At 36.7% G+C, this 24,830-nt stretch overlaps 1 protein-coding gene across 1 annotated transcript in view; it reads left to right on the top strand.

Annotated features, from left to right (window-relative positions):
• The window catches only part of LOC132113590 (glypican-3-like), a 123,560-nt gene that overhangs the window by 5,779 nt on the left and 92,951 nt on the right, over positions 1-24,830 (top strand). The window contains exon 2 of the mRNA XM_059521430.1: positions 5,377-5,538. Within this exon, the coding sequence (XP_059377413.1) occupies positions 5,377-5,538 (162 nt within the window). The remainder of the gene's footprint in view (positions 1-5,376; positions 5,539-24,830) is intronic.

Here is a 24,830-nt window from a genome sequence, read left to right as displayed (position 1 = left end):
TACTTCCAATGGCACTGTAAGACGACAGACGGCTTTGCTTTAGTCCATTAACTCTCCTGCCTCCCTGGCAGAGGAACCCGATTTATAATCATATACTTCGTATACTTTCATCAGCCTGTTGACTTTCCACTTCTTTTAATTGTGCACACATATTGATGTCTCTGAAGTCAGTCTAGTAAGAAACGTCATAATTCCTGAGTAGTTGCTCTATAATTCATGCTTCTAATGACATCCCTTTAACATTTTCTATATTTTAACACAGCATGTTTTCCCCACAGCCCCCATTAAACATGCATGCTGATAGCTTTATAAATGGTTCTTAAGATCAAGCTTATGCATGCATCTGGCTGCGCTCTGTGTCTTCAGGCTTGTTAAGGAGAAGCGTGAAGCTGAAATGTGTACACAGCACTCACTGCACCTCCGTCAGAGACGTCTTTTTCATCTGGGCTCCGACAGGGACACTCGCACGACTGAGGCCTTTGGGCAAGGCTGAAGGAGGAAGGGTGAATTAAGAAGTTTCTAGAAATTTTAGTAAATAAGGAAGGAAGTGACTGTGTCATGACTCAGTGGACAATGAATATGGAAGAGGTCCACCAGGGGGGTGTGGAAAAGATTACTATTGTAGTCACTATTGTTTGTTATTGACCCCTTAATAAAGGTTATTATAAAATGGTACATATAAATATAAATTGAGTGAATCTAGCTGTTTTATACATGACTGTTAAGGTTGAAATCCGCTAGAAGAAGACAAACAAATGAGGTCTGTACTGTCACATTCTCAGTGCACAATCTTTCTTCTGTACAGACTGAGGCATTTACATTTTCTTTTCAAACAAATGTTTTCTGTTCTGTTTTCAGAAGGCAAACTATCTAATCAGTCGTATTTATGAGCAGTCTTTAGTTAGAGACTTTGATGTAATATTTGTTTATGCGTCTCTGCTGGGATCAATCTCCCTCTTGTAAAGTCCTTCACTTTTCCTTGACAGCTCACAACTTCTCTAATAAAGTACATTTATCATCTGCAAACAGCAGACATGCAGATAAAGTTCTGTTTTGCTGAAGATAATTACTATATCTTTCTGAGTTCTTTCTCCTTTCATACCTGTTCCCTTCTATCAGCGCTCCCTCCGCCCCTTACTCGCTAGGCTATTGACATCTTAATAAATGTGCCTTGAAATCTGAAATTAGCTGGATCGTATCTGTTGCCGGTCTTTTGAAAGTATTGATTTTGGATATTAAGGCTGTCGGTGTGCATGTGATATGTGACATCTGAACAATATGGCAGGTGTGCCCATAATTTGTCTTTCTACATCTGTATTGGTGCAGATGTGTGATCAGAAAGTGTAGGTTTTTCTTGCTGTTTTTGATGGCATGTGATGTTAATGGGTTTATTTACCCATTCCTAACAGGCGCTGTGTACTTAGTAGATCAGCATTTTTTCCTTTCTCCCAAGGCGATTTCTTTGACATTTTGTCTTCACATTTTCATATGGGATTTAAAATTTGGCAGCACTTAAATCTCCTGCATTTTAAACTCTTCCATGGTTTATTAAGTTATTTCAATCAAACTTGTAGAGTATGTTTTTAGGACTTCTTTTTGGATGTGTATTCTCATTTTTGAAGATGAACTGGAAACATGTGCCAATTTCAAATGTGATCGTTCATTTAGCAATCTTTCAGTACATACTAGGGATGGGAATCGAAAGGATTCCGGTTCTGAATCCTCTTAACAGTTCCATTAATGTTTTATGTTTATTTTATTTTTTTGAGAAATTTGAGAAAGGAATATTAGGAAAGCAGAAATACAATTCTGTTGCCAAGTGATTAATTGTGACCCTGGACCACAAAACCAGTCAGAGCATTTTACTGGTAAGTTCAATCCTATTGAAGAATTTAGTACATTTTAGAACCACTAATAAAGCTGAACGTCACAAAAAATTATTTGGTTCTGGAATTTGTTGTAAAAATAGAACTGTTTCTCTGTCCTGAAGTCTAATAAAAACCAAACCTGATTGAATCTAAACACAAGTAAGTTGTTCCTTACCACCATTTTCAGTTCTGTCTGTTGCTGCTGACTGGGGAACATGTTCTTGAGGTCTCCTCGATGAGAAAATTTGCCATCTGAGAGCATCTGTCTGTGAATGTTTATCTTGATTTATTTTTATCCCACCCCTTTTAGTCGAACGCTCCACAATAGTTATGAAGGTATTCTAAAGTACAGCAAAAAGCCTGTCTTAAACAGAGCATTGACACTCTCGTCTCTGCCCAGATTATGTTATGCCCTCCTTTTCTCCTTCCTCATCATCATCTTCTAATGTCTGTGTGAGCTGGAGCATTGGGACTCCTCTGAAGTTTGTTTATAGCACTATCAATCAATCTAGTGCCACCTCCACCCCCCCCCCCCCCCCCCCCAGGTAGCTGACATTCACACACACTCACACACTTCATTTGGCTCTGCTTTAACAGCGATGCATGAGATGACAGAGAGGCAAAGTGTCTGAGAACAAAGTTGCATGTAGGATGCTCTTTCAAAATAATAATGGAAATGAAAATTTTAAAGGGCTGAGGCTTCGCAGAGCACAAGTTTTCTCCTTGCATGTTTAATCGCAAGATAATTGGCCACATTTCCAAATGTGGATCCGCGGCCCCTGGGAAAACATTTGCAAAAATCCAATTGATTTTCACAGCCGCTGTTTCCTAGTCCTGGTTCACATGCAGAGAGGTCTGTTTGACCTGAATGCAATGGAATCCCACAATGCACTCGGCCCAAAACAATCCTTTACATGTGTTATTCACTAGTTATTCAGTGTCAGAAGTTCTGCAAGATGAGACGTGAGTATTGTGTGTTCATTTTTTTTTCTACTTCAGTGGGGAAAGCATTTTCAATTCACAAAGTAACATTTAAAATGTGAGGACATTTGATGTTTTATGCTTATTTATGAAAAGAGCTTATACATAATTTAATGAAAGTGAACCTCTGTAAGATTTAGGTCATGTCCATTTTTCAGATTCATTTTTTTTTTTTTAAATCTGCCTCCTAGCCATCAGATTTAACACACAGGGGACTTAATCAGGCATTGGTCATTTTTATTCTCTGTATCCTTGATGTTTGATTTAGCAGAGATCTGATAGCATCGCTCTGTTTCTCCCCCCACAGGGCATGAACATTTTTAGATTATTATTCATATGTGCGCTACGAACTGAAGCACCTTCTTCCAGAGAACGTATTTCTCAATAGGCTTTTTCTCTTTGGTAGATTACCTTCCAACCTCAGTTTCAGTATAACGGGTGTCAACAAATCACCCGTCACCTCTTCATTCACTTCATCCATCTAAAAAAAACGTTCCTGTCAATATGTTGACTGTTCAATAATATGATTGTCTTTTTTCCTGTTTATCGTATCTCTTTCATCCATTCCACATGGGGAGTTGCGCTACTTCAGACTTTAAATGGGCAAATTTAGCATAGTCTCTTGGGGTCCGTCTTTACTGAAATGTTCTCCCTGATTATCTTGTTTTCCTTTAATGAGTGTTTGTTTTCGGCTAATCAGTTTGGGAGAAATGCAATGCATAGAAATGAAATATAATGTTTCAATTAAGTAGCAGGTATTCATTTGGTTGTGTTTGAGGTATGAATAGGTGACATAAACAATGTGCTCTACAAAGCGAACAGTTTTCTCCAGCTCTCTCTGAAGCTTGACTCATCACACTTTCAGATGGAATTTATTAAGTGCCGTGGTCAGGGGCGATTCTAGGATTTTCATTTTAGGGGGGCTCAGCCCCCAATGAGGGTATGATGTAAAAAAAAAAAAAAAATAAAAAAAATAAAATTAGTTTATGCTCTAATGCTCATTATTAACTATTTTCATTCATTCATCCAGTAACATGCATATGGCACAGTTTAATAATCACTGAGGTACCAAATGTGAGGTATTTAGGGGGGTTGGGGGGCATGCTCCCCCGAGAAAATTTTGATTTCTCTGATCTACATATGTGCATTTTAAGATGTTTTGAAGGCCAAAAAAATTGGATGACAATAGCTTTAAAACCATGTGCAGGCAGCTGTTTTTTTTCTCACCTCATCAGCATCACACTCTTTTTCTCTTGGTTTTTATCTTGCTCTGTCTTTTCCCTCGTAAAGGTGAGCTTTGACTGATATAGGCTTTTTATTTTTGTCTGTCAGTGAAGAAAGTAAACATAGGGTCAACTGATAGGTTGATTTATGAATCATTTTCTCAGACAAAGCTACCAGGAAAGCTAGGTAACTAAGTCCATCAACAATGAAATATAAATTATTTTATTTTTTAAGCTTTTTAGCCTTTGTAATCAACAATACGGTTGGTTATTCACCAAGTCACCCCGTGAAAACCTATTTAATTTCAAATCATTTAACTAACCAGCTAAACGTGTATTAATGTAACTGTCTATTGGCAATATGATTAATCTGTTCTATATTTATTTCTATTTATTAAAAATAACAACATGAATTATCAATTTGCCACTTCTATAAATCAAGTACTTAAAAGAAAATCACAAATCCCTTTTACTCTTACTCTAATATATGTATGTACACTCCTCCTGATTCATTATTATTTAATACAAAACTATATTTATTATTACAAAACAAAAAAACTCCAAAATAATAATGATGTTCTCTCTCTGGGCCATCTAGTGCTTTCAGATAATGATGTGTGTCATTTCTGTGCATGGCAGCATAATGTAATGCCAAAATACAAAATAATATTTTTTAAAGTTTAAAAAGTAAATAAATAAAATAAATCATGATCGTTTTCTAAAGTACGTTTTCATGGGTGTTAATCGCTTCATTTTTGTAGGAATAAAAAACAACTATCACACTGTGTGATAGGGCTGAAGGTGAACGCAGCGAAACGTATTGGTATTGGAATGGGAAACCGAGCCGTCCCGTGTGCTCCCAATGCTCCAGTAACATTACATTATGTAAACTGCAATGCATTTATGACAAAGAACTGCACCGATGCAGATGTAATATCATAGCAATCTATCAATAAATGCACTCACGACACACCTTGTACTCTCTGATGTTCGCTCTGCTCGACGCCCCTGCAGATTGAAAAATGCGCTAACTCCAAGCAGACAAGGGGAGGAGCCGAAACTTGACGCAGCTTGCCGCCGTTTCAAATGAGTTTTTTTAAAGGGGACTGAAGCGATAAAAAATTTATTAATCAAATATTTTTTTAGGGGGGCTGGGCAGAAGTTTAGGGGGGCTGAAGCCCCCCTAAAAAGGGCCTAGTGACGCCCCTGGCCGTGGTCTGTTTACTTGGTCCGTGGTCTGTTTTTTTTTTTTTGTGTGTGTGTGAAGGCTGTAGCAAATCTTGTGTCTCTTTCCTTTTCTTCAGGCTCAGATCTGCAGATGTGCCAGCCGAAAGGCCTGACTTGCTGTTCTCGCAAAATGGAGGAGCGCTACTTGCTCATTGCCAAACAGAATATGGAGACAAGTCTCCAGGCCACCAGCGCCCAGCTGAAAGTTCTCATCATTCAGAATGCCGCCCTATTTCAAGGTGAGCCTCTGCAATAAAACAATTAATAATAAACGCTAGGACTGATTCATGAAAGTTTATGAAATTTCAGTTTAAGACATTTTGAGTGAACTGTTGCAAGGAGTTATTAACAAATTCGTTCGGATGTTAGAACAACTAACAAAGGCGAATTTTCACATTATGAAATTTTATGGGCAAAAAAGGTTAATTGTGAATAGTGTATCAATGTTTGAAGCTCCAATAGGAGTCACTTTCAAACCAAGCAACTTTTTATTGGTTAACTCAGTGACTAATTAGTTGTGAAATCTGTTATTCTTGCTGTCATATTCTACTATATGAGATATTAGATAAAAAGCAAGGTTGTTAAGTCTATCATGTCTTAAAGTTATACAAGTTAAAGCAATGCTAAAAAAGTTAGGAAATAAAAGAATGTGGAGTAAGTTGTGATTTTTAGTTAACAGTGAATTGTTTGTTGATCAGTTCACTCCTTTTGGTTCCTCATTAAACAGGCATAATAGGCTTATATTTATTGCAAAGGCAATAAATAAAATGTCTGAGCATGATGCTAAGGAGCTCAGTCAGGACCTTTACGATTGTACAGAAATCAGATCTGCAGTTTTTATCTATGTAATGCAGCAAAATCTCGGTGAAACTCTTTCAAAGTGCTTCGTATTCAATGTTAGGGTGTAACTCACTGCACTTTCAACAATGTGACGGTAGATTAGCTGTTTTCTAAACACTGTGGCTTTTACAGTAATGTAACAAACAATTTTGCTCAATAAGTAGCAGTATTGCAAGAAAAAAATGCTATATTGCTATATGCGACAATATACAGCCATACAAACTCTAATATAAACTAGTTCACTTAGTTCAAATGGAATACAATTCACTGATTAATATGTAGCTTGAGGAAGTCTAAATCTTATTAGTGAATTGGTTCATCCAAACATTTCTGTTGCAAAAACAATTAATAAATCCTTCATTTTGTAGCAGTATATTTGATGGTTAAATTCTGTTAATTTTGCTTTTGACTCATTACCATTCAAAGGTTTGTTGTCAGTAGAACTTTTTTTTTAAAGAAATTACAATTTTTATTCAGTGAGGAGGCATTAAATTAATCAAAAGTTACATAAATTTATAATGATACACAAGATTTATTTTTCAAATAAAGGCTGTTCTTTTGAACTTTCTGTTCATCGGAGTGCTGAAAATTCAGCTTTTCCATCCCAGGAATAAATTACATTTGAAATAAGTTATTTTAAATTGTATAAATATTTCACAATATTGCTCTACTTTTGATCAAATAAGTTGAACCTTGGGAGCATAAGAAACTTCTAAAATATATATTTTTAATCACAGAAATTCCAAAATGACATTTCCCTTACATTCAACTTCCAAAAGTGGATTCATGTTTGCCATGTTACATTCATTTAGTTGACTAGTGCTATGTTCTGTATTAACAAAAAAAAATGGCATTAATAAAAACACTAACACTGACAAGCTACGCAATATCGCGTTCATAATCGAATGCCATTCATCTAAGAAACGCGATATAGTGTAGCTAGTCAGTGATCTACGGCTCTTTGTGTTAAATGCATCTGAATAATTTCCATCTGAAAGCACTTGATGGGGATTTACCGGTACTATTAATAATAGAACTGGCTTTACTGAGGAGATGCGAATGACAATCTCATGCAATTTATCGTATCACAGCCCTCACAAAGTACAAAGTAGATGAGGAAAACTAGGATTCAAGGTGTATTCAGAGCGCCTCCATTACTGTCTATAGTGAGTGGAATGGTTCGCTGTGATTGGTTGTTACTGTTTACAGTGCATGGAATGGGGTGCTGTGATTGGTTGAGTGGGTATATCGCATTTTGCAAGAAAGGGAGACTGGCGTTTGTAGCGGATTGGTAAAAAAGGGAGAAAACATGACCTAATACATCGAATATCGGGTTTTACGTAAAATTAAAAATGGACTTTTCAATACTAACCAGAAACAATACAATACAATATTTTGGCAAAAAAACTCAATAAAAAAATGGTGTTTATCTTTATATATATATATATATATATATATATATATATATATATATATATATATATATATATATATATATATATATATATATATATATATATATATACTAACTGATTCCAAACTTTTGAATGGTAGTGCAGATTAGTTACTTTTAGGCATTTTATTTGTTGTTTTAAGTGAAATGAACCTTCCAAGGTTTCTTTTATTTCAAAGTTGCTTCCTCAACACTGATTAAAAATGTACAGCCAATTACAAAAAACGCTGATTGGAAAATATATCTTCCTGATTGGTCAGTTTAATGAATGATGTCATTTAGCGTGAGTGGGTTTCACTAATTGTGATGCACTAACAGAGGATTTAGCTGGCCTCTGTCTGTTCAGGGAGGTGGTTCAATGCTAATTGCTTCTGCATTAGGCCTGAGAAAAATTCCAAAACAGCCTGCAGAATTTCAGAAATGTGCTTTTGTTTCGTCGTGTTTTTCTCCGGCAAACTCCCACAGGGAATTGCGAGCGGGCCTTGTTTGCAATCTTCTGTGCTGCTCTCCCCATTGCTTTTGATTCTTTTGTACTTTTCATGGCTGACACAGATCAAAGGGCTCTGCTCTCCACTCCAGCATCCTCCATCCCTTCCCTTCACTCGACACCCATCAGCCCCTGTTGCCCCTCCTCGCACTAGCCTGGCATTCTCACACACCGTGAGCAGCGTTAAAGAATCGGCTCTTTGGAGTTAACTTTGCCAAACAATCATAAAAGTTAATAGGCTTTCACAGGGACTTGATGTGGACAGCCCTCCAGTTTTTCGGGTCCCCTCTTCAGTCTCATATCGCATTTAGTCACAGTGTGTCTGTTTTGATTAATGTCAATGGCTTGTTTAAAAGCCTCTAAAATCTTAAACTTAATCAGCCTATGGGTGATAAAAGAGAGAAAATTTGGTATTTGAGGAAGTTTTTTGAGACTTCACTTTGTGATTCAGTTTGTCCTACAAATCAGGAGTGCAAAAACAATCTGAAAAACGTGGTCGACACAATATAAGGATGATAGCATATGGCGTATATAGCGTAAGCAAAACCTGTCGCTGGGGCAGAAACTTTTTTGAAAAGGTAATAATATTTAACATTTAGGTACTAATGTGCACTTTTAATGTACTAATATGTACCTTTAAGGTACTAATATGCACCCTTTAGGGGTAAATAAGGTATAAAAGTGGACCTTGTGAAAAGGTACTGCCACATTGACAGCTTTTGTACATTTTTTCTAAGAGCGTAGCACAATAGCATAGTGAAATTTGATAAGGTTGATTTATGTGAGAAGTTGTTAACTTAAGAACTTCAAGTGATATTTGTTATACAAAAAATGTTTAAAAACCATACACAATATTATGAAGATGAATGAAGGTCTTACTGGTTTGGAATGACATGAGGGTGACTAGTTAATGACAGAATTTTCATTTTTGGGTGAACTAACCCTAGGTTTTTTAAATATTTTATTCATTTAAAGTTCATTTAATTTCAAAATTTCAAGTAAATTTTGTTGTTGTTGTTTGTTTTAGCTTTAGTTAACTTTAATCACACTGTTTGTTGTGTTCAAACTGCTGGAAAAAGTGGATTGGAACAGAGTACAGTCATATCTGTTCTAGTCTGAAATTTTAATCTAGCCTATGTTTATAAAGAAAATAATTGAAAAATCAGCACAGAGAGATGATAGTTTTTTTTTATCTGACCACCTGAAACTCCATAGACAGACACCTTCCAGCATCAGATGATAAAGCAGACATTGATCTGTATATGAAGTTAAGAAAGGACATTGATCTGAACTGTTTATTAAAGTAATACTGTAAGGAATCATTTAGAGCTAAATATGGATGACAAACCCTGCTGGAAAACCAAGTTAGTGAGGTGTTTTGGTCTCCCGTCATTCAGATTGACTGACAACTTTAATTCCTGTTAGCTGGACGACACGAGATCTGCAGCGGTGAACAAAGCTGCTTTTAGCCGCTTTCGGAAAGCACACAGCATGTAAATGACACAGTCTCATTCTCAGATCCACCCTTGAAAGACATGCTTTAGGTATTGATGTGTGTGAACACAGAGAGTCAGAATGAGTTCCTGGTGAGTGTGTCTGCTGCATAACAAATTGTTCCACAAATAAGATAAAAGTCAACTTTATTTGTATCTCCTTTTCAAACCAATAACAGCTTATCATAAAACTGCAACTGCAAACAACATAGAAGCGCAAATGAGCTTGATGCTTTTAAACACAAATACACACACACACACACACACACACACACACACACACACACACACACACACACACACACAATAATTATTGTTGTGTTCTGTGTTTAATGCTCTAGGACAGGGCTAGTAAAAGAAGATATGGAATATAAAATTTTAAATCTTTGTTTACTGTTTGAAATATTGTCGTATAATGGAGACTGAACCTCAAAGACAGTTAGATCTTGGGACTTGGGACTTGGGACACAGGGGGTCTGTGGCAGTACAGCAAGGGGTCTGCAAGGTATTGTTTGATCTCAAACAAATATTTGTGAAAAAAAGAAAATGTGAATGAAATAAAAATACCATATTAATAGTTCAGTTGAATATTTCAGTGCCCTTCCCACATTATACAGTACAGTAGTCTGCACAGTTTATTGTATTAGTCTAATCCATTCAAGAGTTTGGTGTCAGTATGCATTAAAAAAAAATACTTTTATTCAGCAAGGATTGATTAAATTATTAAGGTGAGAGTAAAAACAATTATAATGTTACCTTATATTTCTATTTCAAATATATGCCGTTTTATTTTTTACTGTCTATTCATTTAAAGATTCCTGAAAAAAATGTATCACATTTTCAGAAAAATAAATAAATAAGCAGCATAGCTGTTTTCAACATCAATTATAATAATGAAAAATGTTTCTTAAGCAGCAAATCAGCATTTTCGAATGATTTCTGAAGGATCATGTAACACTGAAGACTGGAGTAATAATGCTGAAAATTCAGCTTTGTATCAAAGCAATAAATTACATTAAAAATATTAAAATAGAAAACAGTTATTTTAAATTCAAATAATATTATGGAATATTGCTGTTTTACATTATTTTTGGTCAAATAATTGCATAATTCTTGCAAAAAAAATCTCAAACGTTGATGCAAATGTTGATGTTCATTATTTGTTTTTGCAATGAAAGCATCATAACAGAGTGTGTAAATGCATTTTTATTCTTCCCTGTTATTTATTCCGCTCAGATTTTATCAGCAATATAACAGGAGACTATGTATACGCCATCTCTTCAAGTTTTTATGTGCCTTTGATTGTCAAGATAGCCTCTCACACACTTTCTGACAGCTCTACACAAAGCAGATGTTACTGGCTCTCTAGTTTTAACCCAATCAGATCTTCAGAGGAGAAAAAGTACTTTACAGTAGACTTCCCAGTAGACAATCTATTAAGACTACCTTTAGCTCAGACTCCATAGACCATTTGATCATTTCATGCCTAAAGTTCAGACTTATGGTTAAGCAAGTCATTTGCAGTCAAACATTTCATCACCCCTCATCATCCCTCAATTAGATGTCTGGAGGCTATAGACATTATGCCAGCCTGTGGTTTGTTTGGTCCCAAGCAATATTTAGAAACAGTTTCGCACAATTCAGCGCTTCTATACTTCCATGAGCCACTTTATCCAGTAAGACAGCAAATATTCAAAGGTTATTTCAGTCGACGCTGCATGTCCAATTCTCATCCCAACCTTGTCATTGATGCTCGATCTTAAGGGCTTTAGGCATCTGGTCTTAGTTTCAAAGTTTTTTTTTCCCATCCTGCATTTTCCCAGCATACTCCTCTCTAATGCTACCCGCTTCGCTCTCTCTTCGGAATCATTTAGTTCTTTGTCGAAGTTTCGCCATAACCCAATAACGGCCTGGCTGACAGAGGGCTGGACCGGCCCTGAAAGCCATCTGAAGTTGTTTATTCACCGCCTAGGGCGAATTTAATAACTTAATGATGGTTAGAAGCATGTGCCATCTCGCAAATAAGCCCTTTGTGCCTCATTTGCCTGATGAGTGAAAATATACTTGCTATCACTGCATCTTTCTCTCGCAATTCTAATTTGTTTTCTCTCACAGGCTCTGTTGATATTTATGGGCTGATGTCGTAGGGGTGCACAGACTTGTCGAGGTCTTTGATGCTCGATTGAATATGCAGAGTCTAGTGGAGACTGATCCAGTCTGGTGTAATCCTCAAAGTGATCTCTCTCCCCAGAAGAGACCAAAAGCTCGGAGGGTAACGAACAGCTTAGAGAGTGACACTGTCTCTGAAGAGTGACTCAGTGGAGACTCAGACTGCAGTCTGTGCCGAGAGACACACACTTCAATAGAGTTTGCTCAGGATGAGCCTTAACTACAGTGTAGTTAGTGAAGCTCTTTGGTGCCTTATGCCATCACTTTTCTATTGCTTTCTAAGTTAAGCACTGCCCTGTAACTGCCCAAGACCTCTGAGGTGTTAAAACAATGTGTTTCCCTTAAAGGGACAGTTCATTCAAAAATAAAAATTACCCCATGATTTACTCATCCTCAAGCCATCCTAGGTGTATATGACTTTCTTCTTTCTGACAAATAAAATCAGCTCTTCCAACCTTTATAATGGCAGTGAATAGTGGTCAAGCCCAAAAAAATGCATCCATCCATCATAAAAAGTACTCCACATGGCTCCACATAGTTTCCTTTCAAAAGAACAATGACAATCCAGTTTTCCTTGATATTCCTGTTAAATCAGATATGCATAATGGATCCAAACAAGTATAAAAACATTTCATGCCAAGATACTAGACTTGAAATGTGCATCTGAACATTAACCATGATGGCTGCGCCATTGAGGTCTAATTGTCGCTAATACATTAGCATGCATATACAAGAGTAAAGCTATGAGGAAGCAGTGCTCTCTTGATTATGACAGTAATTACGTTGCGAGGTGGCAGACGGTTCGCCTGGTGTTTATGAATGAGAGTGGTGCATTGAAGCAGGTGATTAGAGTCTGGCCCTGAATTAGCAGATGGTGAGGAGGAGAAAGACCTCCTGAGTGTCCATGGGAGCTCCAGAGAGACAGCGAGCTGAGGGGAAAATCAGCGCAGACGAAGAAGGGCATCGCAGGGCAACAGCTCATTATATATTCCTTCGTGCAGATTGTTTCTAATATCTGGCCACACATTTCTGGCCCAGAAATCTCAAACATTACCACCTTACACCCAAGTTCCTTTGTGCCCCAGTTCTGTCACAAGCACATGTAGCAAGTCTACTATTACAAATCATTCTGCAACATGTTTAAAGCCCCTATTTACACCTTCAGCTCCTCCCTGACCAACTTATTCCTGTCTGTCACCTGCTCCGCTGGCTTAACGTTGCGGTTGCATCCCCTGAGGTATGAGTATTTTCCCCTGCTTTGCTTTCAAGCATGCACTTTGTCCAGACAGAGTCTGGTTAGATGTTTGATTTGGACCGTGCTTTTGCCCAAATTCTGCGGCTGTCTCTTTGTTGATAGTGTGGCATCCAGTCTGCTCTGCATGGGGTGTATTTGCATTTTCATTGTGACCGTGGCTTGGAAAATCTTCATTAGCGGCCGCATTATAACCCCGGAAAGAAAAGCGAACCACTCTCCAAGAGTTCAATTTAGTGAGAAGTGTGGTATTTCTTTCCAGTGTCTTGCAGTGTTGGAGACAAAAGCGTATTTCTTTACTTTGATGAAGTCGTGTTTATTGTGACTTATTATCGCTAGAAAGGCCCGTCGAGTTGCTGTGGAGTGGTAAAAAAAGGAAATAGGACAAGTAGCAAATGACAAACAATGTGCCAAATGGACATGAATTATACATGTTGCTTTTTCTTTATCTCTTTCTTTGTTTTCCATTTGCGTTCTCACATAAACTTCACCTCCCACTCATAGATATACGCTATGGAGGACATTAGTGCCGGTTTCCTCCTCCGGCCGATTTCCTTTCACATCAATGTGGCAGTAGATTATATGGGATTTGTTTCTCTCACCTTGCATTCCATCGGAGATGCTGTTAAATGCTGAATCTCAGGGCAGTGTTTGTGTACACATGCTAATACAGGCCGGTCTAATGCATTTTCCCTGCACACCTCGGCAAATGATGAATGCATGTGTGTGTAAGGCATTTATATCTCGCTCACAATTCCTCAACTCAGCTTTATTCTGTTTTAATCATGCAAAACCGCAAAGTCATTTTCAGCACCGTAAGGTGTAAGATTGTGCTCTGTTTGTCTCAGTGATATGGAGAGCGAGGAATATTTAGTAATTATGCTTAATGATCTCTCACAAATGTACAATCTGCTGCCATAAATGTCACACTTCAGTAGACTTCATGATGGGTCGGTTATAGAGGCATTTATTTGAGAACGCGGTTTAGTTGATGGGAAGAAACAGCGGATTATATTAAGGAGTAATCCGTCACTATTTTCGGCCATGTGCTGTCCTGTGCAGTGGCTGTTTACACTATGCTAATGATCCAAATTCTTGCATGACTCCCATGCTGAGATATTTCATCATGGAAAACAAACAAACAAGAGCTGTATTTGGATCAAAGGAGCTTTCTGAAATAGTAGCATCCAAACCCTGTCAGTTGAGCACTACTTTAAACTCCCTGCCATCCTCCCCGAAAACAACACTCCTTTACAGACCTCACTCTTTCACCACAGGATCCTCTCGAGCGGGCTTAGACACATTAAAGCCACTTGGGTTTAGCGTTCACAATACACTGAAGATGTTGAACAAAAGGGAGGTCTCTGAGTAGCTGTTATTTTATTTTTTACTTGATTAAAGTGCAAAATATTAGGAAATTTTAGTTAAGTGAAGGATGGGGGAAAGTTCAAATTCAAAACATACTTGAGTCAAAGTGAAAAAGCTTCTATATTATACCTAAAAATATTGTTTACCCCAAAATTTAAATTGTCATAATTTACTCACCCACATGCCATTCCAACCCCATATCATTTTGGTTGATCTTCAAAGCATAAATTAAGATATTTTTTATGAAACCTGAGAGCTTTTAATGAAATTCCAGGTAATCAAATGTTGCAGGTTGCAAAAGACATGCAGGTGCTTCTGTATATGATTCTGTTTATGATCTTTTAAGTTTTGGTTTCCAGAACTTTCAGTGTAGGAATTAAAAAACCTCTCAGGTTTCATAAAAAATATCTTAATTTGTGTAAAGATTAACCAAACTTGTACAGTGGATCTAGAAAAAAATCATCCCCTTTAAAATAATCACATTTTGTTACATTGCAGTCTGAAATGAAGACACAGTTTTTGTTTTAACATCCAACTTAGAACATCCAAGTGAAAGCTATAAAACCAACAAGTCAGAAAAAAACTGAAAAAAAAAACCAAGGCATCCAAGAGGCCTACAGCAACTCTAAAGCAGATGGAGGAATTTATGACAAAGAGTGGTAATTGTGTGCATGGGACAACAATATCACAAATTCTCCACAAATGTGGCTTGTATGAGAAGGTTGTAAGAAAAAAGCCACTCGACAAGAAAGACCACATGCAGTCACGACTGAGCTTTGCCAAAACACACCTTGAAGGTTCTGAGGCAGATGAGATTAAAATGAAATTATTTGGCTCCAACACCAAACAATATGTCTCGCAGAAATCCAATAGCTCAAAAGTATCAAAAAGTAAAAATTTAACGCTTTTTTATCTCTGGAAATTGCTCAATGAAATCAGACCTGGCTTTTATGCACAAATTGTGTACAGCAACAATGTTTTGACAATGTAAGCCTCTAGAACACACAAGATGGCTGTGTAAGATGTGATGTTACAATGCACAGTACATGTATCCTAAAATTATGTAAGGTTCAAATTAACCAAAGCTAATTTTTATAGTTGTTCAATACTTTAATTTATCATATCATATATCATATATCATATCGTATATCATATCATATATAATATGAAGGTTGTTAAAGTTTGCAGACTGTTCACTAATCATATAGCATAATAACTTATGTTATTTGACTGACTAAATTAATTTGTTTAAAATATATTTATTTTATTTATTATTTCTTTATTTTATTTTTATTTCCAATTACTCAACTATTTTTTATCCTTAAAGAGCTGTTTCTTTTCAATTACTTTTTTTTTTTACATGTTTATTTATTTATAACTTTCTGCTCTTACAGTGCTGCAATATTTGTGTGATGTCCTTGTAAAATTGGTAAAAATTCTAGAAGGTGGTTGTGAGATTGAAAAAAGTATTTTGAATTGAATGTCAATGAAACTTTTAAAGTTTAAAGTTTCAAGTCTCAACCTTCATAAGAGACTTGACCAGTCAAAAGCAGATCTGCAATTATGGCGTACACAAAACCAGCCATTAAATACATAAATCATTGTTTTTTTCCACAACTGTCTCTCTTTAACCTCTTGTCCTTTTGCATGTAAGAGGTTGTGTTTGTCATCTTAAACCTGCCCTCATGAGGCTCTTGGTGCCCCACTAACTCCTGTGCATTCAAAGTCAAGGCCAATGTATTTTTCATTCAGTTCCCTGCATTATTGAGCAGCTTATGCAAAACGTAACGTGTGCAACTCCACCACGGCCATGTCAAAGACCTGAGAGCAGAGTTGAAAAGCTTGACTTACCTAACTCTAATTCACTTATTTTCCATGTCTTCTTTTGCTTGGCCCATGTGGGAGTAAGATCGGCAGGTCAGACATACTAAATATCATCTGCAGACAAAGTCAATGCTTCTAAATGCGTTTACATTACAATTTAGTGTACTATTGCTTCAAACCATCCATCAAGATCAAAAGCCACAGAAACAAGACTTCATGACTGCTTACCTTGGCAGGCAACCAGACTTTTAAACCTGAAGTGTGTGAGTTTTTTTTTCTGATGGTAAAATATTTTCTCCTGTCCAAATGTATTATGCAGAGACAACTATAAGAAAGACATTTGTTGGCTGAGTTCCTGAAAATCATGTGTAAACACTGTGGTGCTGTCAGGTCATTTCTGGTTTTTTTTTGGCATCCCTGACCAACAACATTGCCTCAACCAAAGAAGTCTGTTAGCATTTCCGATCATCTCAGTGCCGCTTGCTCAGCTGGTGTGAGACGCCAGAGTTATATGGTTTATAATCTGCCATCTTTGGCTCAAAAGAACCTGGCAGGAGCATTAAGAGGTTATGAACAATCACCTGAGCCGTGAATGCCATTTGACTACATCTCATGAGTTTAACTTAATTTGTATTATTTTATGTTTGTTAATTTTATTCATATTCATGTACTTTTATTTGGGCAATTAAAAACTTTTATTTTTGCCAAATTTGTTAAAATATGCTTATTCATTTTTCCATTAAATTCCACTTATAACTTTATTCAAAGTTTCTACAGTACCTCCAAAAACAGTAATCTGTTTACACATTTATTTTTTTTAAGTTAATAAAAAAAGATTATTGGAGTATTTAACAAAAACAACAACAACTATTTCAGTCTTTTTATTTCACAATTTCACATTTAAATCAGTATGTTACTTGCCATTTATTTGTAATTATTTGTGAAATTTACTAGCAATTTCTGAAAAAAAAAAATTTCAGTGACAATTTTTTTCTTTCTCTCCTGAGTCATTATGTAAACAGGCTTATTTTGCCACCTTCAGTTTTCACAGTTTTCCAAATATGGCACTGAAAAATCACGTCTACTGTTCCGCTTTTAATTAGTAAAATATTAGCAATCTTTTTTGCTTGAAGAAATACACAGGTAATTTTCAGTGGCTGTCAATGGAGAAAATGTTGTTGTATCTATCAGCAGAAGCACACGGGGCCATGCCTACCAGCCAAAACATAACCCATTGAAAATGTCATAATTTTTTCACTACCATTTCATAGTACTAGAGGCACAGAAATAAAACCCTTCAGCTTTTAAAACAATGGTTGTTCCTGTTCGTTCATGGCAGGGTTTGTGAACCCTTGTAGAGTAGGTGAATAATTCAAGATGGGAACGTGTTGTGAGGATATGTCAGCTCAGCAGGGGATTGTGAAGTGGGGACAGGATGCCCTGGAGATTGGGGCGGCTGGAACATGAGGGTAAGTGAGGGGTCTCTCTGCTTGGATGGGCTGATGTGAGGAGAAGTGTTTGGGTGGGGAAAGAGAACAGAGAGACTTAGAGAGATTCTCATCAATCCCCCGTCTCGGCAGCGCAGATCCCTGGGTGGAATTGTGAGGCTAAGTGGCATGACGAAGGAGGTTCTGCCACGCTCAATCACTCTCCCATCCAACCCCTCTGTCTGACTGACAGCACTGGCCACCCATGCCAATAGATGCATCGCTGGAGGAGTGGAGGAGGAGGCATTTAATGATTTTTACATTCATTTATGAGCGTGAATGTTATTGCAGGGAAAAGCTGCATTGGTTGAAAAGCAATCCTCGTTATCTGCTGAAAGGGCTCGGTTGCTACCCATAGTTTGCTGCTGATAGTTTGCATGCAAAGAGTGTGAGATGTCTCTGTAGACTGGATCAGTGTGTGTGTGCAGTATGGCGGGATGGCAGACTGAGGGAAAGCACCAGGCCGGCACAGTTAACTTGGACCTTGTTAGTATTGATTTTGCCCAGATTAAGCACCCATTCATTTATAATTCATTCTTCTCTCAAAACAATCAAGACAGGGAGGGTTATGACTGATAGATAGACAGGCAGGAGTGAGACAGGGCATTTTTTCTAATCAAAAAGAAAAGGTGCATCAGGAAATACATTCAGTGGGGTCTAAAAGTCTGAAGCCTTATTGGAAATCTGGGATATAGATTCTAATTTAAACATGCAAGTAAATATAATGTTTTAGGGTTAAAAATAGCATTAAGCATTATGAAAAAGTGAACAAGAAAAATTTAAAGGAATAGTTGCTCCCAATAGCCATCCCATGAGTTTGTTTATTCATCAGAACAGATTTGGTGTAATTAAATGCGCTTTTTTGACGCTTTGATTGTGTGTACAGTGTGCAATATAACATGTGTTCATGTTTTGCGTGTAAAAAAACACAGTATTTTTCACACAATTCACCTATCTGTATACCGCTGTTTTCACTGTCATAAACTGTAAACATTGATTGTTCTTTGAATATTTCTCACCTGATTTAGACAACATGACCAGTGTGAATCTACAATTTTCATAGTCATGAAAATAAAGAAAACTCTTTGAATGAGAAGGTGTATCCAAACCTTTAGTCTGTACCGTAGTTTTACATGTGGATTATAATTTTCGGGAACCGAGTTAAACATAAATTGTAATCATTAATCTCCAAGTACAGCGTCCCTGGGAAGCCCAAACAAAGATGATTGGATGAAAATAACAGTGTTTCAACGACATGGCGACAAACACAAACGCAACTCTTCCTCTTCTCCGTCGGAGCGCAACAATACCACGCCCCCTTTTTTGTGTATTCATGTGGGCGGAGGTTAGTCAAAAAACGGTTTTAGTGACATCATTACTGCAGGAACTAGAGGGATGTAGTCCAAACGGATCGTTTTTTGTAGGTGAATTCTGGTAAATAAAATATCTCGCTTGGCATTGAACTTTGAGCTTTTAATTTTACAGATATTATTTATACTCTAACAACAACATTACACACTAACTAACGTTTAAAACATGGGATAACGAAGAAGGTGACCTTTAAGTGAAAAGGTCATGTTGTCTGAATCAGGTGAGAAATATTCAAAGAACAATCAATGTTTACAGTTACCCGGAAGTGACAGTTTAAATTTAAAAAGTCTTGATGGTTTTGTTTCTAACAAACACACCACTTTACACTTCACGTGATGTTAATTGATGGATTGGAGTCACGTTGTGGATTATTGTGGTGTTTTTATCAGCCGTTTGGACTCTCATGTTGACGGCACCCATTCACTGCAGAGGATCCATTGGTGAGCAAGTGATGCAATGCAATGTAAATTTCTCCAAATCTGTTCTGATGAAAAAACAAACTCATCTACATCTTGGATTGCCTGAGAATGACTACATTTTCAGCATATTTTAATTTTTGAGTAAACTACTCTTTAAGGTTATCTGCTGTTTTTAGGTCAAGTTCGTGACAGTCAAGCTAGTGAAGTTTTTGTACAGACAGTCAGATGTTCTTCATTAAGTTCTGGAGAATACGATTATCTTGTTTATGGTCATGAGTTCATGCAGCTTGAGTGCTGTTGTCATTAAAGAAAGAGACAGAAAAACAAAATACTACCACCTTCTGAATTTTTTTTTCAATTTATTTAGACCCCACTTTATGTAGCACAGTTTTTCATCAATAGGTCTGCATCAGTTCAGAAACAGATTCACAGCACATAAAGGTTAAGCAGACTTCTCCTTTCGGTTATTCCTACTATGGTCTGTCACGGATAATTTTGATGACAAGCAATAATGAGGAAGTAAGCTTCTAAACTTTGAAAGCATTTATCAGTCTCTGAAACAAAAGGCTGTCGGTATACATGCTATGGCAATTTAAGATGAATGAAGGGCTCTTGGTTGAAGCGTGTGGGCAGATGTCAGAGAGGGATAATTGCTGTCAGGGTCAAGGGTGAGCTGCTGTGGATTGGATACTCTGCTCTGGCCTGCCGAGGAAATTGTCTTGTATTAATAATTGTGTAAGTCCAGCCATATCAACTGTTTACTCATGCTGAACACACGTTAGAGTCCTCTAAATATGGACACAGACACACACACACACACACACACACACACACACACACACACACCGTTTTCACTGTTCAGTTGATGTGTTTGCTCTGTAGGTCAGCTTAAACCATGTTCTGTATACCACTGTCCCATTTTGAACAATTAATTTATTTTTCATCCATTCCCTTTTTTAACAGTGAGAAGGAAAAAAGCGATAGTTAAATTACTATTTTTTTAGTGCTTGCCCGTTTTAGCATATGTTGTTTGTAGTTAGACTGATATAACTACAATAAGCAACACTTTTTAGGCAAGTACCAGTCGTGTCATAAAATATTTTTAATATTTGTATTTTTGTATTTAACATGATACCAATTGAATAAAAACATTGTAATGTACTAATTACAATGCTTTCATTTCCAAGGGTACTCAAACAGTAAAACAGCAAGTGTTATGAATCAGCTCAAGGGGAAAATATGAATAATAAATCATAACTAGTTATGAGTAACTATAAATATTTAGATCCGGTGTGAGTTTTTACTTGACCTCATCAACATATAATATCATGAAAATACGAATTCATAGATCCCAAACATCATATAGATGAGGTTACATTAACTAGTGATCCATCATGCATGTATAAAACATATACAATACTCAAACTCAAGAACAGTAACAGTATACACAATGCCCTAAAGTATATGTGAATTAATTCAAATACATTTTTTTCTATGAATTAATAAGAGAAGAGTCCCTTTTTATGTGCATTATGTGTCTGTTTCTGAGAGACTTGAGTTAAGAGTTGCTCAGCCACATTCCTGGGGCGTCGTAAACCTAGTGTTATCAGATAGTGGGCCTTTGGTTGCTAGGGAACCAGAGGCCTGTTCTGTCCATTTTGCGGTGATAGCTTCCTTTTGGGGGAAGGGTCCATAGACCCTTTGGTAAGATGAGGAGGCGTTAGATATTATTTGTTAAATGTAACAAATAGTTGTGTGTCTGATTGTTCAAAATGCTACAAAAGTAAAGAACATATTCAGTACATTGTCAAAGAACAGTATCTATATTATTAGTTCAGTCCAGCATGAGTTTAAGCACTCTAAAAAATAAAAAATAAAAAAAAACTTCCATTGCATTCAATGAAGCTGTATACACGGGAATGAATCTCTTACTGGCAGCGTATGTACGTGTTGTTTATGATGAGAAAATTGCAGAATTCAGTGAGCGTGCATTGAACAAAACTCCGGCATTTCATCAATGACTTATCTGATTGATGGTTGCATTCATAAACTCAAAGAATCATGAGTATGATTAACTGTAAAAACGCATAAAAAGAAGCAACATGAGCACATCTACATTTAGTGCTGCAGTCAACACTTTTCATTTTCACTTTATTTGTGACGTTTAAAAAATTTAGTTTAACTGTGCGGAGCCATTTTTTTTTACAGAATTGGTGGCATCCCCCCATCTTTCTTAACATTTTTTAAAAATGTATCATAAAGGCATTTTATATGACTAATGCACTATATTCTTTGTATTCTGAAGCCATATAATAGCTTTGTGTAAGAAACAGATTCACTCAAAATCATATACAAGACTAACTGCTAGAGGTTTGTCCAATCACAAGACGCTGAAGCACAAATTCGATTTGATAGGTTCCACAGAGGGTGAGATTTTCAGTGCATAACAGCTATGGTCAATTCTTCAGAAGACTTGAAATACAGTGCACAAGTCACATAGGCTGCTTTTGGTGTCTTTTTTTATTGTATGGAATGACATGAGGGTTCACTATTCCTTTAACATCTCTGGATGTGTTTGAATGTGTTGGGTTGGTTCCCCTGCGGCCCTTGGGTCTTTCACGTCCATGTTATGCTACATGGTGAGAAGTCAGAGGAAGGTCAGGGGTTCATGCAGTTTTAATTTTTGAACCTACTTCATGATGGATTCTTTCCCTCCTGCTCCCTCTCTTTCTCTGTGTATGTCTCGCACATGTTTAATTCTTTTTCACACTCTTCCTATTCCTTTTATACTTTTGCTGTTCTATTTTTTTACACAGTTTCTCTCTCTCTGGTATTTTCCAGCTGTCTTTGAATTTGAAGATGGAGTCCACAGATAATGGACGCTTACTCTTTTAACCTGCAGGGTGCATAATTCAGAGCCACATGGGACGCAGAGAAACCCTCAAGCATTCAGCACTGACATGACCTAGTCCTCTTCCTCAGATGCACCTCTCTCCCTCACAACCACTTTCTTTGGCTTTCTCTTGCCTTCTTTTTTCTTTCTCTCTCTTATTTCTATTTTCTTGCCTGGCTCTCATTCTCACTCTCTCTGTCTCATGTTGAGAGGGGATCTGTTATGAGGCTGTTGCCATGTAGCCCCTAATTTATTTCCACCCTGTCTCCTGTCCCTCCCCCCCCTCACCTGCTCTCTGATTGGCTGAGCACTTCAGCCTCCTGTAGGTGTGAGGGAAAAGCTGCGTGCCCCACAGCGTTTTTGCTGTTTGAGTCAGCCGAGCTGCTCAGTCCATCCTGCTCATGTGGTCTGTCCCCACCAGCCCCTCTCCATCTGTCACTGTACACACCTCTCACACCTCTCTCTCTCTCTCTCACACACACACACACACACACACACACACACACACACACACACACACACACACACACACACACACACACACACACACACACCTGTGCCCTCAGAGGGCACTATAGGCTATGTTTGTGTCTAGTTTTAAACATACAGAGCAGGGGTTCCTAGAATTTGTTTTCAGCTGAAAAAGTTTACTAGTTAATTAAAAGTTTTAGATTAATGATGTTCTAACCTTAAAATTAATAATTGATCAGTTACTCTAATGCCTCATTTTGTAGAGAAGAAAAAAGTGTAATGTTTGTACACATTTTATAATTGAATTTAATATTTTAATATTTAGTTGACTAATTAATTTAATGAATTGTAATGAATACACTTTTTATATAAGGTATAATATAACTTTATAATACCATTTATCTTACGTTTTAAATTAAAGACTTTTAGTCAGTAATGAACTGCATTAAGTTGATCAAAAGTGACATTGTTACAAAAGAGTTTCAAATAAATGTTGTTCTGCTAAAATTTCTATTTATTGAAGAATCCTGAAAAAATGTCTCTAACATTGATATTAAAAAGAAATGTTTCAAATCAGTATATTAGAATAATTTTTGAAAGATCATGTGACACTGAAGACCAGAGTAATGATGCTGAAAATTCAGCTTTGCAACAGAGGAATAAATTACATTTTAAAATCTATTAAGATAGAAAACATTTGTTTTCAATTGAAGTAATATTACACAATATTACAGTTTTGCTGTAAATTTAAACAAAAAAATGCAGCCTTGTTGAGCATAAGAGACATTTTTATCACATCACATCACGTATAATGCAAATGATATAATGTTATACACCCTGATTTCTGAAAATTGCATTAAGTTGGTTGTAAACAATTAATTTCCTGCCAGCTTTTGATATTTTTTGTGCAATATACATAAACCATGTAAACAGTCTCAGTGTGTCATCTGAGGCTCAGACTAATAGTAAGTTGTAACTTGACCACTACTGAAATATTCCCAGTCATTTCTCAGCCATGTCTGTTTCTTCTCTCTCCGTCATCATTTCATCTCTTCTTTCTCTATCCACTCTATTTATCTGTGTCTTTGCCTAATTGGCTGTTGTTTGTAAAGCAAAACAGCAGGTGGGAGATTGTGTGTGTCTGTCCATGTCCTTTGCTGGCATCTTCTGAGTGTTTTAATGACCTGATTACTCGGCTCTGTGTATGTGAGTGGAGATGAATGCTGGGAGATGTTCAACCCATGGTCAAGTAAATAGTTGGCTGGTGTTTGTCATCCTCATTAAGGACAGAGGCCCTACCACAGACAATAAAATCAAAGCTCATTATGAAGTATCCATACCGCTGTCTGCCTATCCTGAGCTATTTTAAAGGGGTAGTTCACACTCCCAAAAAAAGTATCATAAATGTTTAATAAAAGTCCATACCACAAGTGCACTATATTCCAGGTCTTCTAATACAATATACAGTTGTACACTGTATATACATATATTCTATGTATCTATATATATATATATATATTTTAAAGTGTACAACTCGTCCACTATGTTCTAGATAGGTTTGTCATATTGTATAAAATAAAAAATACCAATTAACTAAATATAATTATCAATAATAATAATTTGGTTACTTTTTCTTCGAGTTCACTTCAGATATTCTACTAATTGTAAGTAACTTTGCAACTACATGTTAACTAAATCTCATTAGAGAATTTGTAGACTGTTAGGTTAGGGTTAGTAGAATAAGTTGCCATACTTGCAAAGTTACTTATAGTCAGTAGAACGTCTGTTGAGCGACCATCAAAATAAAGTCTTAGCATACAGTATATTAAGCAGTCAGTTTACTAATACTATAATAACTGCTAGTTGACATGTAGTTGCAAAGTTGTTTATAAGTATGGTAAAATGCCTGCCATTTATTATCAAAATAAAGTGTTACCAATAATTCTGCTTAAAAACAGTAGTTTTGGTTGCAAGAATTTTATTGTAAAAATATGCTAGAAACAT

Source organism: Carassius carassius, chromosome 33, assembly GCF_963082965.1.
Source record: "Carassius carassius chromosome 33, fCarCar2.1, whole genome shotgun sequence".
In the NCBI taxonomy this organism is placed as follows: Eukaryota; Metazoa; Chordata; class Actinopteri; order Cypriniformes; family Cyprinidae; genus Carassius; species Carassius carassius.
The sequence above is the reverse complement of the archived record's forward strand: the minus strand, read 5'-3'. Positions and strand labels throughout refer to the sequence as shown.